Below are 15,692 nucleotides of genomic sequence, written 5' to 3' on the forward strand. Positions count from 1 at the left end.
GGCCAGTTGCCAGTAGTATTCTTCATATCTACCACTGCCGCCTCATATTCAGCTTCTGTCGGGGCTTCAATTATACGTTTCCATTTGGAATTTTTAAAAATTTCACCAAACTTCTTCATTCCACTCAACTTGCCAACTATATCCTCCACATCTTTATTAATATGCCATGTGCACAATAAATGATGAGAATGAGGAAATACCTCATGAACCGACCGCATCAGTCCTAACTCCCGGTCTGTAGCAATGACTGTCGGATGCACATCAGGTTGGAGCAAAAGCTTCAATTTTTGTAACACCCACATGTAACTACCCTCGGTTTCATCCTTCATGATTGCATAGGCGATCAAGAAGTTTTTGTTAGAAGGCGTCATACCAATGATTTCAAAGAATGGCATCTTATACTTGTTTGTTTTATATGTTGAATCCATACCAACAAACAAGTAATAAGATCGGAACAGTGTGATCGATGTTGGATGTGCCATAAATAAGTGAGTCACGACATTGCTGCCCGGCACCGCTTGCGTCCAATGTATATAGTCCTTATCTATAGCAAGCCGATAAAACTGACCGATTACATCCCGACCCTCAAAGCTCTCAGTCTTGATTTTCTCCCTGTAGTTATAGATATGCCTTTGTGTCGGGCAATCCTCCGGATGTTTTTCTTTGATTGCAGCAAAAATAGCACAAGGCTTAGCTTGAGCTGAACTCATTTCACAAACAAGTTTTTTGGAAGCCGGGCTTAGTCCGCTCGTCTGTCTGTAGCCCTGACGATATACAGCCAACTGATGACAGTGCTGTCCTCTATCTCCAGGAATCCCATTCACCACCCAACCGCCCAATTCGCCGATTTCCATAACCTTTATCTGGAATTTGCAACCACAGTACTTTGTTTTTGTATTCTTCCGTAGTATAACATCCATATCCACATCCTTTTTCCTTTTATAATTCTTAACACCACGAGCACATTTAACCAATATCCACTTTGACTTGCGCCCCGTCTTGTGCGACGCTGTTGTTAACTCAAACCCGATCCCAATTGCCGTCTGTTTTGCCCAGTTAACAACTTCATGATATGTTTGAAATGTTTGTTTGGGAAAAAACTGCGAGCTGTAATCTATGCCGTTTCCGTCAAATTCTTCCCACGAAACCTCCTGTAAATGATTAATAACGAACATTTTGTATCAGAACGTGACATACCTCGACTGCGAACCAGATTTTTTTTTTCCAATTCAAATTACAGAAATGCAAGGAAGTTAATTCGGAAACATACCTCGACTTCAGACGTAGCATCACTCCCGTCTACTCTCGGTGATAACGGATTGTCTTCCATCAAACGTTTTGTCTTTGATTCGGATGAAAATGAGTTTGAGAGAGTTTGGGAGGGATTCAAATTTTCAGTTTTTGTTCAAAGGACGGTTAAGTCTTTTTTCGGGGCTGGAAGTGTGAAAATGGGGCTGGGTTTAATAACCTACTTTATTTTTATATTCATCCCTATGTTTAATAGAAACATAATTTATATTTATTGATGTGGTTTATCGATGTTAAGTTTATACTTTTATAAAAATTTCTATTGTTGGATAGCGAAGACTTTTTAAAAATTTCAGTTTTAAAATTGTGGCATTTATCCTGAATGGCTAAATTAAATATAGGCTTAATACATCATTTATCCCTTGAATTTATTCAAAAAGCTTGATTGGTTCCCTGAACTTTTAAAGTGTTTCGATAGCTTCCTGAACTTACAAAAAATGTCCAGTTAGCTCCCTGAACTTGCATAAAACATAATCAATTCATCACTCGGTCGTAAAAAGGTAAGTTAAATGCGGAACATATATTCCACGTATCTTAAAATGTTATTGCATAATTAAAAAATAGATTAAAAAGGAAGTTATTGCTTGCTCAACTATACAACTTGTCTTCTCTAATATTAGAATCGTATATTCTGATTTTGATCGTTTTACTTTTTATAAGACTCATGGAATACATCTTCCGCATTTAACTTACTGTTTTACGACCGAGTGATCAATTGATTACGTTTTGCGCAAGTTCAGGGGCTAACTAAACATTTTTTTGCAAGTTCAGGAGACTATCGGAACACTTTGAAAGTTCAGGGGGCCAATCGAGCTTTTTGGACAAGTTCAGGGGGCAAATGATGTATTAAGCCTTAAATATAGTTAAAATTAGAAGCTACATAGTTAACAAGATAATGGAAGGTTTAGGGAGTAAATGGAAATTAACACTGTGGAAAATTTGAAAATTAGAAAGCCTTGCCGTTGACTCTCTGCAATTCAAATTCAAAAAACGTTTGTCTCTTTCCCTCTCATTCCATTGCTTCTCTTCCAAAATCACTGAATCAAAATTATCAGTACCCGTCAATGGAGGCTAAAGAAAACTCATCTCCTTCACCCTTTCCATTATCTTCTTCTTCTTCGCTTCTAAAAGGCATTTCCAATTTCAAAACCCCAAAACGTCCGTCTTATGCCCCCAATTTCACCTCCTCACCTTGTCCCCAATTCTTCACCGCTTCCAAACAAACCCCTCGCAGCTCTTGCTCTTCCTCTGTCCGCCGTTACCACAACCGTCCCCTGGGTAAGCAAAAAACTACCAATGTCCGTCGATTTCAGGCATTCGAGCTCGAGCAATCGCAGTCCTCACGGAAGGCTGAGATTAAGAAGGAACGATCTCTTAAGTCACTCGCTAAGTCTCTCACTACTTGGCTCAATTTCCTCTTTCAAAACCCTAAGTCCTGTGGCTGCCAATTGACTGTTGATGGAGATCAAGGTGCAAGTTTCGTGGGGAAATTGGGGAAGAGGGATGTTGGACCACCGGGCGGGGTGGTTGGTGTGGAAGCTGCTTGGCGGAGTCCGAAGAGGCAGAGAGATGTGAGCTGGAAAGGCGGTGATCATGTGGAGCTTAATCAAGGGGAGGAAGGATTCTTGAGTTCAAAGAACTATGGGTCGTTAAGGAATTCGCTGAAGGATGTGTGCAGTTTCGATGATTTGAAGCAGAGGATGAGGGTTTCCTTGAGCTTGGCTACTTGCAAAGAGATTTTTGATGTCATGACTCAAGTGGTAAAGGTAGGAATAGGAATCTGTAAGTTTTGAATTTAAATTGTTGCCATGCTGAGATGATTAAATTAGTTTCAATAAATTCGTGTGAACATGCCATGTTCCTGTTGTATCAATTTTTGAGTTAGTGTCAAATGAATAAATCCTAACCCAATCCAAAAAAATTCCTGTCAACCTAATGGGGTTCATGTCCATTTTCTGCAGTGTTCTTCGTTCACATATAATTTTACTGTGACATTTTAAAAATATAACATCATATGGTAATACTTATATATATCTCATTTTTGGATTAGGAGATAAACTCTTACTATCTTACCATCTAAAAATTTAACTCGGAATCTATTTAACAAATCTTTAAACCGTCAATATCATGTTGGTTTCGAGTAATGTGTTCACAAGTGGCATGTAATTTTAATATATATAGTAAGGATGACAAAAATATGCAAGGTTCAATTCGTGTTTAGGGATGATAACTGTGAATTTATTACCTTTATTAAGGTGAAAAGTAAAAGCAACAATTTTAAACTCGTGTCATTTTTAAATTAGCAAGTCAATCCTAAACTGACTCAAAAATTTGCCTATGAACCCCAAAAGGACGTCTTAGCTGTTCAATAGAAAACTAACTCACTAAATTCTTGTTGGATTGGTGTAGTGTACACAATTCTCATCTCTAATTTCATTGGGGCTATTATTTGAAATTTTTAAGAATAGAGTTGAAAGTTTGGAAGAACTAATTATTTTATTTTCTTCCTAGAATATTGATGCAGGGAGGTTGAAAATGAGATCACATTGCCCCATGGTTACAGACGTTGCAATGAAAGAAAAGGCCATAAGAATTCTTATGAGCTATAATCCAATTTGGCTTCGAGTTGGATTGCATATAATTTTCGGTGGTGATTCCTTGTTGCCCAATGGAGATGTCAATTCTGATAATGACATAGCCTTTTTGAAGATGGTTATTGACAAGCAGTTTTTCTCGCATGCTGGACTGGCAAAATCATATGCCTATAACAAGAAGGTTGAAGGGTTATACAGGCCAGGTTACTATGAAAATTTGGGCAATATAATCCTGAAGAGATTTTTGCTGCTGGTCCTTGTGCTTGATAAAGCTAAATCTCACACTGCTCTTCCTCTGAAGTATGGTATAGATGGAATTGATGGAGGTTCTCCTCTCCTATTTACTGCACAATCTAGTATAAAGTCTAGCCGCCAAATGGTTAATGGTAAATTTAAAATCATTTCTCATATTCATGGATTATTTATAACTGAATTTTATTCATTGTAGGCTTGACTTTTCTCTCTTTCATATAAAAATAGATTTTTTATCATCGGAGAATATGCTTGGGGAAGGTAATCTTCTTGCGCATCTAGTGATTGTGGGCTACAAAGTATCTTACCAGCAGGTACGTTTAATCCCTGTAATGGTAAGCTGAAGCGAATATGTTTCTCTGTAGGGGTAAATAATAAAACTACAGTTTTAAATGTGTACTCATTGCTGACAAGTAATGAACTTGATATTTTGTCCATAAAAGATAAAGAACATTGGTTTTTGCAGAGTCCTCTTGTTGAGTATGACTTTAGAGTAAAGGATTTATTTGAGGACCTACAGGATGGAGTGCGGCTCTGCAGAGCCATTCAGCTCTTGCAAAATGACTCATCTATTCTCACGGTTAGTATTCATATTTTCTTTTACATGCTTTGGATATGAAAGAAATTTGTGAGAGGTTATTAGTATTGGGCATAATAAGGTTCACTCTCTGGCAGAAAATGGTAGTTCCATCTGATACTCGAAAGAAAAACTTGATAAATTGCGGTATTGCACTGCAATATCTAAAGAAAATGGGCTTAACCTTGTGTGATGAAGATGGAGTGATGATTATGGAAGATGATATTGCTAATGGAGACAAAGAACTAACTCTTAGCTTCCTTTGGAAAATATTTGTTCACTTCCAGGTGTGTTGGCTTCTTTCATTTACATCCTTTGCTTACAAAGTTAGAAAATTGCAATACTGGATGCTTTTCATGTTTGATTAAGGCTCTGATGCACCAGCTACCTATTTTATCATGATTATGCAGCTTCCACTTCTGATCAACAAAACAATTTTAGCTGATGAGATATTGAAAATCCAAGGACTCAATGTGGTAAGGTTACATTCTGCTTTTATCCAGATAATTAAGGGGAAAATGTGGCACTTATGTGTTTCGTGAAGCTGTTTCTACTTTTAACATCAGAAATGCCCCAGTTAAACAAATTGGCCTATGTGGTTCCATTGTGATATTTTTCAGTTTGTGTTTTCTATAAGTATGTTTGTTTTTATTCATTAGTTTCTATTGTGTTAAACTTAAATTTGTTCTGTACAATTTCATAGGAATCTTCAAACAGTTTCAGTCTTCAGTCGTCTTCTTTAGAGCTTCTTTTGAAGTGGATCCAGGTATGTTGTTTAGAAGATTTACCACCATCTCTCTCTCTCTCTCTCTCTCTCTCTCTCTCTCTCTCTTCTTCCTTTCTTTTTATTATAATCTCTAGTTCATGTTAGATTGCGGCTCTTTTTGTTTTACTTGCAGGAACATGTGTATTTTACCCATACCCTTCTGAGTTACCAGTTTCATTGTTTTTTTCAATTTTCACTGCCACTTTTATGTTTATCATGTTTGTCTCATTCTGTAGGTAGTCTGTGAGAAATATGATCATAAGCTTGATGATTTTTCTTCTTTGGTTGATGGAAAAGCCATATGGTGTTTGCTAGACTATTACTTTTGCAAAGAACTCCGGTGTTCTCATTCTCTTAAGGTGCTACATATTTTCTGACTTCGAAGTTTAATTTTTGTTTAAGTAGATCGTGTCTTTTCTCTTTTGATCTAATCACATTTATCTTTTTGTCACAGGATCCTCATGAGATCAGTAGAGAATCAATAATGTCTGTAACTGAGTATACAGATGCAGTTCACAACTTCATATTGTCGCAGAAGCTGACAACCTTGTTGGGGAATTTTCCAGAGGTAAGGATCGGAGAGGTTGGCTAAAAAGGAAAAACGAATGGCTGGAAAAGCATAAGAATCTAAGCAAAACATATCTTATTATAAGCTATAATAGCTTGAATATTGATATTAGTTGAACATAGAAGTTTGATATGTTTGTTATAGGTATTACAGATCAGTGACATACTTGAACATAGGGGTGCAATTAACGAAAGGAGTGTGGTAGTTCTATTGGTATTTCTTGCATCGCAGCTCACTGCAAAGCAAACCATGGTAATGCTAGAATCTGTCTGCTTAAAATTATTTCTTTAGTAGACTTGATTATCATCTAATGATCTGTTCATCTTTCTTATAGGATCAGCTTAATTTCCATAAACTTTTGTGTTCTAATTGTCAAAGTCCAGAGAAGCGGCAGTCAAGTACTGAAACAGGTGTTGTGAGTTTCAAAGCGCTAGACCTAGAAGAAATACAAGGGCATAGTTCTGAAGGTTAGCAACTTTTATTTAGCAATGCAGGTTTTCAGTAAGCAATTTACCATCACATTCACTTATTGCTTAAGATGTCCTTTCCTTGCTAAACTCATTTGAAGTATATGGATTTATTTTGGAACAATAGTACCTAATAATTAAACTAAGAAATGCTAAACCCCGGGAAGCATCCATTTATTTTTGCTTTCTATACGGTTATGGGTCGACTATTATAAAATTCTTGTGGTATTACTTTTGGATGAGAACTCAATACAGTAAGGCAATATATGTCAAATCATGAGTACTGTTTTAGTGAAAACTATAGACAAGAAAAAACGAAAACCTTGGTTACAAACAGTTCTGTTGGTATTAAAACAAAAGATTTAGTCCTAGAGGTTGATGCTTTTCAAATTTTCCTGTTTGATTTCCCATAAAATGACAGATGCTGCTGGAAGGTTTAAGGCTATAAAGGCATGGTGGCAAGATATGGCTGCACAGAACAATAGATTTGTTACAATGCCTACAACTTCTACTTCGCAGAAGAGCTCAGATAGCAGATCAAGCATTGAAATTAGACGATTTAAGGTGGCATTGTCCATGGAGAAACCACCCCAAAGCCAAGTCCCTATGCTATCTCCTACTACAGGTATGACGCTAGATAAGCTTGTAATTACTGTAGCTCACCAGAAGTTCATCTGACCCCAAGGTAGTAGGTATGCTATAAAAGCTGTCACAATCGTAGAAGAGGTTTTCTCATGGATCCTTTATTTTTCAGAAACTGTTTGGTGATAGTTTTTAAGTTTCTAAATTCTCAAACTGCTCTTTTTCCTAGATTGTGGAAGTGCTCGCTTTAGTTGCAGTAGAATTGGCTAGTGTTTCTTTCTTTTGTTAATTTGTTCAATTGTTATTTGAATTGCATATAACAAAACTTAGTTACTTCATCTTTCACTTGTTGGATTTGGAGGTCTTCTTGGTATTTAATTAGCTGTTCAATACTTTTTTTGTTGTTTTTTCTATTCATGTTTGACCTAGTTATAATGATTTTTGAAGTCTCTCTTCCAATTGGTTCAATGAGTATTCACATCTCTTCCTGCTCAATTTTGGTCACCTATTGCTATCTCTGAGTTTATCTAATATTTCGGATCTCATTCACTCTGTTAGATTATACGCCTATTGCAAATATCCTCAGCCACTAATATTTGCTTTGGTTGCTGTGTTTCAGAAAATGCAGCAACATGCATACAATCACATTTTAGGACGTTGATTGCACGTCGCAAGTACTTGAAGATGATGGATGCAGTTCAGTTTTTGCAAATTGTTATCCGTGCATGGTTCAGAGCAAAGCAGAAATCTGGTGTTCACAAATTCAATATTGCCATGGTTCAGAAGTCCATATATAGTGGTTGTGCTTCTTCCTTAACGCCTTTTCATACCTCTATGAGGAGGAATCATTCAGGAGGCGAGAGGTATGCCAAATTTATTGTTGAAAGACATATCTTTCTCAAGACAAAAAGTTCTATTCTGTTCATCCAGCAAGCAACAAGGATTTGGATTGAAAGAAGACTTCAAGCTAGGAGAAATGTTGCTGCTATAGTTGTTCAAAAATATTTTCGCAGTTCGATAGCAAGATCCTGGTATAAGACCATTCAGATGGAGAAGAATTCACACAAGTCGCAGGTCCTTTCTAGCAGGTCCCTTCAACATGTAGCAGCAACTAAAATTCAGAGTCATGTGAAAGCTTGGCTGTTGAGAAGGAAATTTATGAATCAGAAGTACTTAATAACAAAAATCCAAAGTGATTTTCGATGTCTAAGATGTTGGAGGTCCTTTCAAAAACTAAAAATTAGTACAAGATCAGCAATCACAATTCAATCTCATGTACGCGGATGGATTGCACGGAGAGTAGCAAGGAGGTCCAGGTGCCGAATTGGTTTGCTCCAAGTGAGTCCTATCTCCACAAATGTTTATTTCTTTTTCGCATATGGTTATTGTTTGGTTACCATGCATTTCCAAATTGTTCTACTGCTTTTTTTTTTCTCCTGCTTTTTGTCTCACTATTTAGATAGTGTTTTGTGTCCTTGTAATTTCCCGAACATGAAAGGAAAGAATAGAATTAAAAATGTTAACGTTTTGTGTCCTTATGTCTAGTTCTTCTTATGTGTAAATATTATCGAAAAGAGCATTCTGAGCTCCTAACTTGTTGAATAATGACTTTCTTACAATGCCATAATTTGCTGTTTTAATCAATTCAGCAATGCTGCCGTAGTTGGCTGATAAGGAGGGACTTTTTGCTCCTAAGAGAAGCTGCTATAAAGATTCAATGTGCTATCCGGAGCGTAAACTGTAGGAAGGCCCTTGATGCCAATATAAATGCTGCTATTGAAATTCAACGTTTTGTCAGAGGACAGATTGCTCGAAAGAGGCTGTTAGGTTGATATTTTCTTTTGTGTAAATGGCTTAATACATCAGGCCCCCCGCTTTTTTTTGCCAAAAAACCGATTGGCCCCTGAACTTGCTTAAACTAATAAGCACTTTAACTTGCCCAAATCATCTTTTGCTCTGCCACGTAGCAAGTTTAGGGAACTAATGAGACATACTTAAAGTTCAAGAGGCCAATCCGTTTTTTAGGCCAAGTGCAGGTGTTGATGTATTCAGCCTTTGTAAATTGTTCTCTGCTTATATGTTCAGGTTGGTTGTTAATGTTAAAAACTTACGTGTGTGTTGGTCAATGACAGGAGCATCTCATTTTTCTGTGGCAAGACATTGCAATTTTCAAACTTCGGTTGCTTGCAATCAAAGTTTTGAATTAAAGACAATGCTTTCTTCAATACTGAAGCTGCAAAGATGGTGGAGGGGTGTTTTATTGCAGAAACTAAGAACTAAGTCAGCAACTATCATACAGTCTTATATCCGAGGCTGGATTGGCCAGCGAAGGGCATCTAACAAAAGGCATTATGTGGTGATCATCCAAGTAAGACTTCATCCATGGCTTTAGTAATATAGCACGGCTTCATGCTACAAAAGAAAATGAAATTGATTAAAGACTTGAAAAAAGTAACTTATAGTTGCTACTTGTTTGTGGTTATTGGTTAATGGTATATTTTTTGATCTTATTGACTTTGGAATGAAGCAATTGAACAAGGCCTAACCCCCCAAATTTGTCCATAAAAGCATAATGGCCTCTTAAACTTTGGAAACGAATGATTAGCCTTTGAAGTTGCTTAAAGTGACATGATTATCTCCCTAAGTCCTACGTGGCAGAGCAAGAGTAGATTTGGATAAGTCGAAGTGCGTAAGCAAGTTCGTGGGCTCAATAGATAAACAAGTTTAAGGAGTTAATTTATCGTTTTCAATATTTAGAAGGTCAATCGGCTTTTAAGGCCAACTTGAAGTGGCTATAGATGTATTAGGCTATGGTAAAAAGTTTGTCCTTCCCATTGACTGTATAGAATTTTGACATGGTTTCATCATTTTTTACTTGTGTTAATTTTTCCATCAATGCAATTTGGTTCAACTCTTTATATTTCTAGTTTTAACTTTTAACATGTTTTAAACTTGGTAGGCACACTGGAAAGGTTATATTGCACGTAAAGAGTTAAGGGGGCAGCTTTTGGATTTGCGCTTGAGAGTACAAAGATCTGCCAGAAATGTGGATGATAGTATGCGGATTATCAACAGGCTCAAAATGGCAGTTTCAGAATTACTGACCATGAAGAGCATCAGCGGAATCCTTCATACTTGTGCAACTTTAGGTAAGAGTTTCTTATTACTTGTATAATGTGGCAACCTTTCAATTTAGAGCTGACAATTGTGTCCACAACAACACAACATGATATGAATCCAATAAGAATTTAGTGGATCAGTGTTTTATTAAACATGTAATTGATTATTTTTTGGATTCACACGAAATTAATATGCAATATTTAGGTTAGGTTAACGTTGACCTTTTAACTCGAAAATAACTTGAACATTTAAAATTACTATTATATTCTCTTATGTTTATACATGTCAGTTGTAAAGTTACAAGTGACCGCGAACATAACTTAAATTTCACATATGTTTACATATCATTCCAAGTTATAGGAAAATTAGACATATCTTGTGAACACAATCCAACATGATATTAGCGGTCCAAGGTTTGTTAAATAGATTTTGGGTCAAACTTTTGAATGATGGGTTAACTTGCTAATCCTAAAATGATATAAATATTTGGAAACATTTTTGAATGTCACCGTCAATAAAAGATAGTAATTTATGTATATTGTGAAAACGCCAAAATGATTTGAACCAGATTAAGGTGACACAATTACAACAAGAATTTTTTTAGGTAGTTAGGATTGATTCATTTATCACTAACCTGATAATTAATACGACAAGATACGACCCACTTACACGAATTGTCACCCCTATTTTTGAGTTGTCTTATTAATCCTGAACTTATTTAAAGAGATCTATTAACTCCTTGAATTTATTTAAATTGATCTAGTGGCTTTTTAACTTGCTTAAAGTGACTTATTGCCCCCCTTGAACTCTTCAACTTAACCAAATGGGTGTCTTACTCTACCAGCGTAGCAATAGGAGGCTGATCATGTTAGTTTGAGCAAGTTTAAAGGGCTAATGAAACATCCTTAAAATTCAAGGGGCAATCAGTATTTTTTACCAAGTTGAGATGTATTCAGCCTTTATTGAATCTTGGATAGAACTGACATTGTTGAGATGAGCCTTTATGTAAATTTTTCTTGTGACAGATATGACTACTAAACATTCTCAGAAATGTTGTGAGGAACTTGTGGCTGCTGGTGCCATTACAATATTGCTGAAGCTGATTCGCTCAGTCAGCAGAAGCATACCTGATCAGGAAGTTTTGAAGCATGCACTCTCAACTATCAGGAATCTCACACGCCATCAACACTTAACCGAAGTTCTAATTGACTGCCATGGATCAATTGAAATAATCTTTTTGGAATTTCACAGGTGTGTTTGTTGGATAAGAATCTTACATTGAAAAGATATGTTTTCACTAGATAATTGGGAGTAAATTTTGGTTTCCTATTGCAGAAATAAGGACGAAGGTTATTTTATTGCTTCAGAGATTCTGAAAAAGATCTGTTCAAATCAGAAAGGTGCTGAATCCTTCTGGAAGGTGCCTGGCCTCTTGAAGAGGTTACTTAATCTTGTGGAGGAACTAAAAAGGAAAGCAACCATTGAGAAAAGGTAAGTCATTGGCCCCTCTCCTGCTCCTGCTCGCTGGTTAGAAAATTAACGAGCTCATTCTCTTCGTGAACTGCTCGTGAGCTTGTTCATGAGCTTTGTTCACGTGTAGCTCATTAATTCTGTTCATGAACTTCGCTTTATGTTCATTTCAAATTTCTTAAACGCAAACTACATAGTTTTGAAACCTACAAAACTACGTTATTTTACATTTTCCCTTTTACAGAAATACTACTATTAAAATAATAATCGAACCAAACATCTTCACGAGCGTGTTCATGAACATTATAATCTAGTTTGTTCATGAGCTTTTTCATGAATCTACAATCTGGTCGAGCTTCGCTGTGGTCAAACTCGGCTCGTCTATAAATTGGGCCGAACGCCGAGCCGCTCATGAGCAGCTCGGCTCATTTCATGAACATTATAATCTAGTTTGTTCATGAGCTTTTTCATGAACCTAGAATCTGGTCGAGTTTCGCTGTGGTCAAACTCGGCTCGTCTATAAATTGAGCCGAACGCCGAGCCGCTCATGAGTAGCTCGGCTCATTTACAGCCTAATTGCATCTATGGCCCCTAAACTTAGATTTTACTTTATGCCCCTTATCTTTAAAAACAAACATAAAAATCCTTAAACTTTTCCTTTTACTAACATAAAAGTCCCTTAATCCTTTACCGCTCCAATAGTAGGTAAACCCCCATTGTAGAGAGGAAGTGGTATTTTAGAAAGAGAACTCCGAAAATAGTGATTTGGATAATCGAAAACGATGGTTTCATGAAATGTGATTCTAGACAACTTTAATTCATTTTCTATTTTGAGCCCTTCATTGGTCATTTGGAGGTCGTTTACTTTTATAAGGGTTTCTAATATGTTAGTAAAGACAAAGTTGAAGGATTTTTATATCCGGGTTTGAAGGTAAGGGGCCATAAAAAGAAAAAACCTAAATCGAGGGCCATGAGTGTAATTTATCCTCTAAATTTTCAAAACAATTTTTTCACCCCCTTCAACTTGCATAAGCTGCCATGGCTAACAACTGGCAGTTGAAGTAGCTGAAATACTATTTAGAGCAAGTTTTGGTGACAAAAAGATTGTTTTTAGCAAGTTGAAGTGGCAGAAAAGACGTCGAGCAAGTTGAAATACCATAAAAATCATTTTAAAAGTCTAGGGTGTTATTAGGCATTTAAGTGCAAGTTGAAGAGGTTGATATATGTATTACACTTTTCCTTTGGCTTTTCATTTATAGAAGAAAAATATCAACAATATAAACGGATGTTATTGCTAGATGTCTATATCCAAGATTGGAGTGTCAAACGCATTCAGGATGCGGGTTATTTATGTAAATCGTGTTGTCATATCATAAATTGAGAATACTAATACAAAATCTTATTTTCATGCAGGAGTATCCAAGGTGTGGCCGCAAGAGAAAAGATTGAAAGAAGGTTGAGAGAGTCTACTGAACTCTTGAAATTGATCACAACCAATCACTTATAATTGCTTAGAAGGTACCGAAATAGTCTCAAGATTTTTAGGAAAGTGTTAATTTAGCCCCAACGTTAGCGTTTGTGGAATGGTGCAATTATAGCTATAGGTAACGGAACTTGGGACTAAATTGATACCATTTCACAAATATTGAGGCATCAAGTTCCGTTATCCTGAGCTATAATTATATCACTTCACAAATGTTGAATCTAAAAATGTTGCTATTTTATACGTTGTGGCTAAATTAATACTTCTCCAAAAACTTTAAAGCTATTTTAGTACCTTATCCTTAATTATTTTGAAAGCAATAGCACATGTGTATGTATATAGTCCCAGAGAGCAACATTATAATTTCAATTGTACGAGTTCGATATTTAATGTGTCTGTATTGTCTATGATTATATGTAGGACTTCATAGGTAGTACAGGTGTAATTTCTTTGGATTTAAGTATCAAAATGATTCTTAAAATTAATAACCAATATCAGTTTAAACTAAATCAAATAAATTTTGATAAATTAGCTCAAATACAAGTTTGAATATCCAAATTTTAGGTTAATTTATAAAAAACTGTCAATTTGACAATTCAATTGATACTTAACATTTAATTTCAGCTAAATTGATTATAAATTGGATAAAATTTGAGTTAATTTGAATATTTCAGGAGTCAAATATCACCAAATAAAATATCAGTTATTAAATAATAAAATTTTGGATAGATCGACTACTAAATAGTAGTTTAAACCTTTTTTTTATCATTGGATCCAATTAATGGCTTTGAGGTTACTTAATTAGGGTTAACTCTAATTAAATACAACTTTAGACAGTTTTAAATCTCCGAATTAGATTGAATTGATCCCAACCTACCTCTAATTAGGGTTGCAAATGGGGTGGATATTTCCATCCCTATTGGGGACGGGGGATTCCCGATTAGAATCCCCAAAGGTGATGTGAATTGTTTTGTCCCCGTAAGTAGGGATGAGGATATGTATCCCGTTCTCGTGGGAATCTCTATATCTGTTTGCGTCTCCCAATTTAGATATATAAATGGAAAATCTCTGATAGGTCAAAAAGCGGGGATGGAGAATACAATCCTTATCTTTCTCTGTCCCGCTCCATCTTGTTTACATCCCTAATCTTCAATCCATATTTTTACTTAGGAGTATCAAAATAGTATTGGATATTCTCGAATAAAAGTTCAAATTGGAACTTAAATTTGTACTACTAGAGATGGGAGGATCCAGGGTCAATGCTAGTGACAAGTCCCGGGGTGATTAGTCACTCCCCTATAGTGTTTCTTACACCAATTCAAGGTCCAGGGCAGTAGACGTTATAATGTTTCATTTACCACTATCCACGATTGCCTAAACACTCTTTCCCACTTTCTCCCATTACATATATACATTCTCCCCATTACACAAGCTAGAATTACATCAATTTTCCTCCTATTTACTCTCCCCCTAACACTAGGATTAATTTAATTCAAATCAATTTTTGAGTATGAATTCAGTCCTTAAAATTAGTGTGAATGGTCAAATTAATCCATGATTAAATCAGCTTTGGAAATATAATATATTTTTGATATCCGAACTTTATAATATTTACATTTTGATATCTGAAATCATTTTGATCAAATCAGCCAAAACCGTACTAACAAAAGAAATCTTTAAAAATCTCTGCAAATAGGAGAAGGGGCTACCAACAATTAATTCCCATATAAACTTTTGGAAACAGCGCATAAAGTAATGTACTGACGCCAAAACGTTATGCGTCTGTGCAAAATATAATAGTTTTTAAGTATAAAAATAGATTTTAGGTATCTAAATATAAAGATGACAAAGTTGGATATTAAAAGCATATTATACTTTTAGGTGTGCTTTAAACATGGGTTAATTTAATCTTCCCGCTAACTTTAAGAACTGAATTGATACCTAAATATTGATTTGGATTAAATTGAATTTTATGTCAAATTTAAGGGTTAATTTGACGCTTTATTCAATATTTCTCTTTATGGAATTGTGTATTTTTTTACTTCCTCCATTCCACAATACATGTCTTTTTAGAGAATTTTTTTGTTCTATAATACTTAATGTTTTGATTTAATCCGTATACATTAATTGACTTTTACCAAATATACCTTTATTTAAGTTACCTTTTTATTTTGGAAATAGATAAAAACTAATTAGTGTATGCAATTAATATAAAAGTAACAAAATCTTTTTAATTAAAATTATTTATATTTCTTAATTTTTGTATCTTAACCTTAAAAGATTTCTATTGTGGAATAGAGATTTTTTTTTGAAAGTCAGATTTTTTTTGTTCTATAATATATAAGGTTTTGATTCAATTCATACCTATTAATTGACATATACAACTAATATATTTCTATTTAAATTATCTTTTTATTTTGAAAATAAATAAAAATTAATTAATGAATAAATTAATGAATACAACTAATATAATAATATTAGGCAAATTATTAGAAGCACCGGGTT

The 15,692-nt window shown here is 35.2% G+C and overlaps 1 protein-coding gene across 2 annotated transcripts; it reads left to right on the plus strand.

Moving 5' to 3' along the window:
- The first annotated feature begins 2,249 nt into the window (after window positions 1-2,249).
- LOC136234014 (uncharacterized) lies at window positions 2,250-13,660 on the plus strand. 2 transcript variants are annotated; one of them, XM_066023766.1, is made up of 19 exons: window positions 2,250-3,074; window positions 3,820-4,288; window positions 4,383-4,468; window positions 4,621-4,734; window positions 4,830-5,018; window positions 5,142-5,207; window positions 5,435-5,497; window positions 5,734-5,856; window positions 5,952-6,065; window positions 6,210-6,317; window positions 6,400-6,532; window positions 6,954-7,157; window positions 7,734-8,452; window positions 8,764-8,941; window positions 9,247-9,482; window positions 10,074-10,263; window positions 11,260-11,485; window positions 11,570-11,725; window positions 13,118-13,660. In XM_066023766.1, exons 1-19 carry the CDS (start codon window positions 2,373-2,375, stop codon window positions 13,209-13,211), a joined length of 4,170 nt encoding a protein of 1,389 aa, XP_065879838.1. In that variant the 5' UTR covers window positions 2,250-2,372; the 3' UTR covers window positions 13,212-13,660. The 2 variants fall into 2 exon arrangements, with proteins under 2 accessions (XP_065879838.1, XP_065879839.1); XM_066023767.1 differs by having other exon boundaries at window positions 6,219-6,317.
- Window positions 13,661-15,692: the final 2,032 nt, after the last annotated feature.

Source organism: Euphorbia lathyris, chromosome 6, assembly GCF_963576675.1.
Source record: "Euphorbia lathyris chromosome 6, ddEupLath1.1, whole genome shotgun sequence".
Lineage (NCBI taxonomy): Eukaryota > Viridiplantae > Streptophyta > Magnoliopsida > Malpighiales > Euphorbiaceae > Euphorbia > Euphorbia lathyris.

Bases quoted from the DNA above. Each gene is read 5' to 3' on its own strand.
- LOC136234014 (XM_066023766.1), top strand. From the start codon at position 2,373: ATGGAGGCTAAAGAAAACTCATCTCCTTCACCCTTTCCATTATCTTCT. The intron at 5,208-5,434 runs GTAAGGTTACAT...ACAATTTCATAG, and splicing joins AAATCCAAGGACTCAATGTG to GAATCTTCAAACAGTTTCAG. The intron at 11,486-11,569 runs GTGTGTTTGTTG...TTCCTATTGCAG, and splicing joins ATCTTTTTGGAATTTCACAG to AAATAAGGACGAAGGTTATT.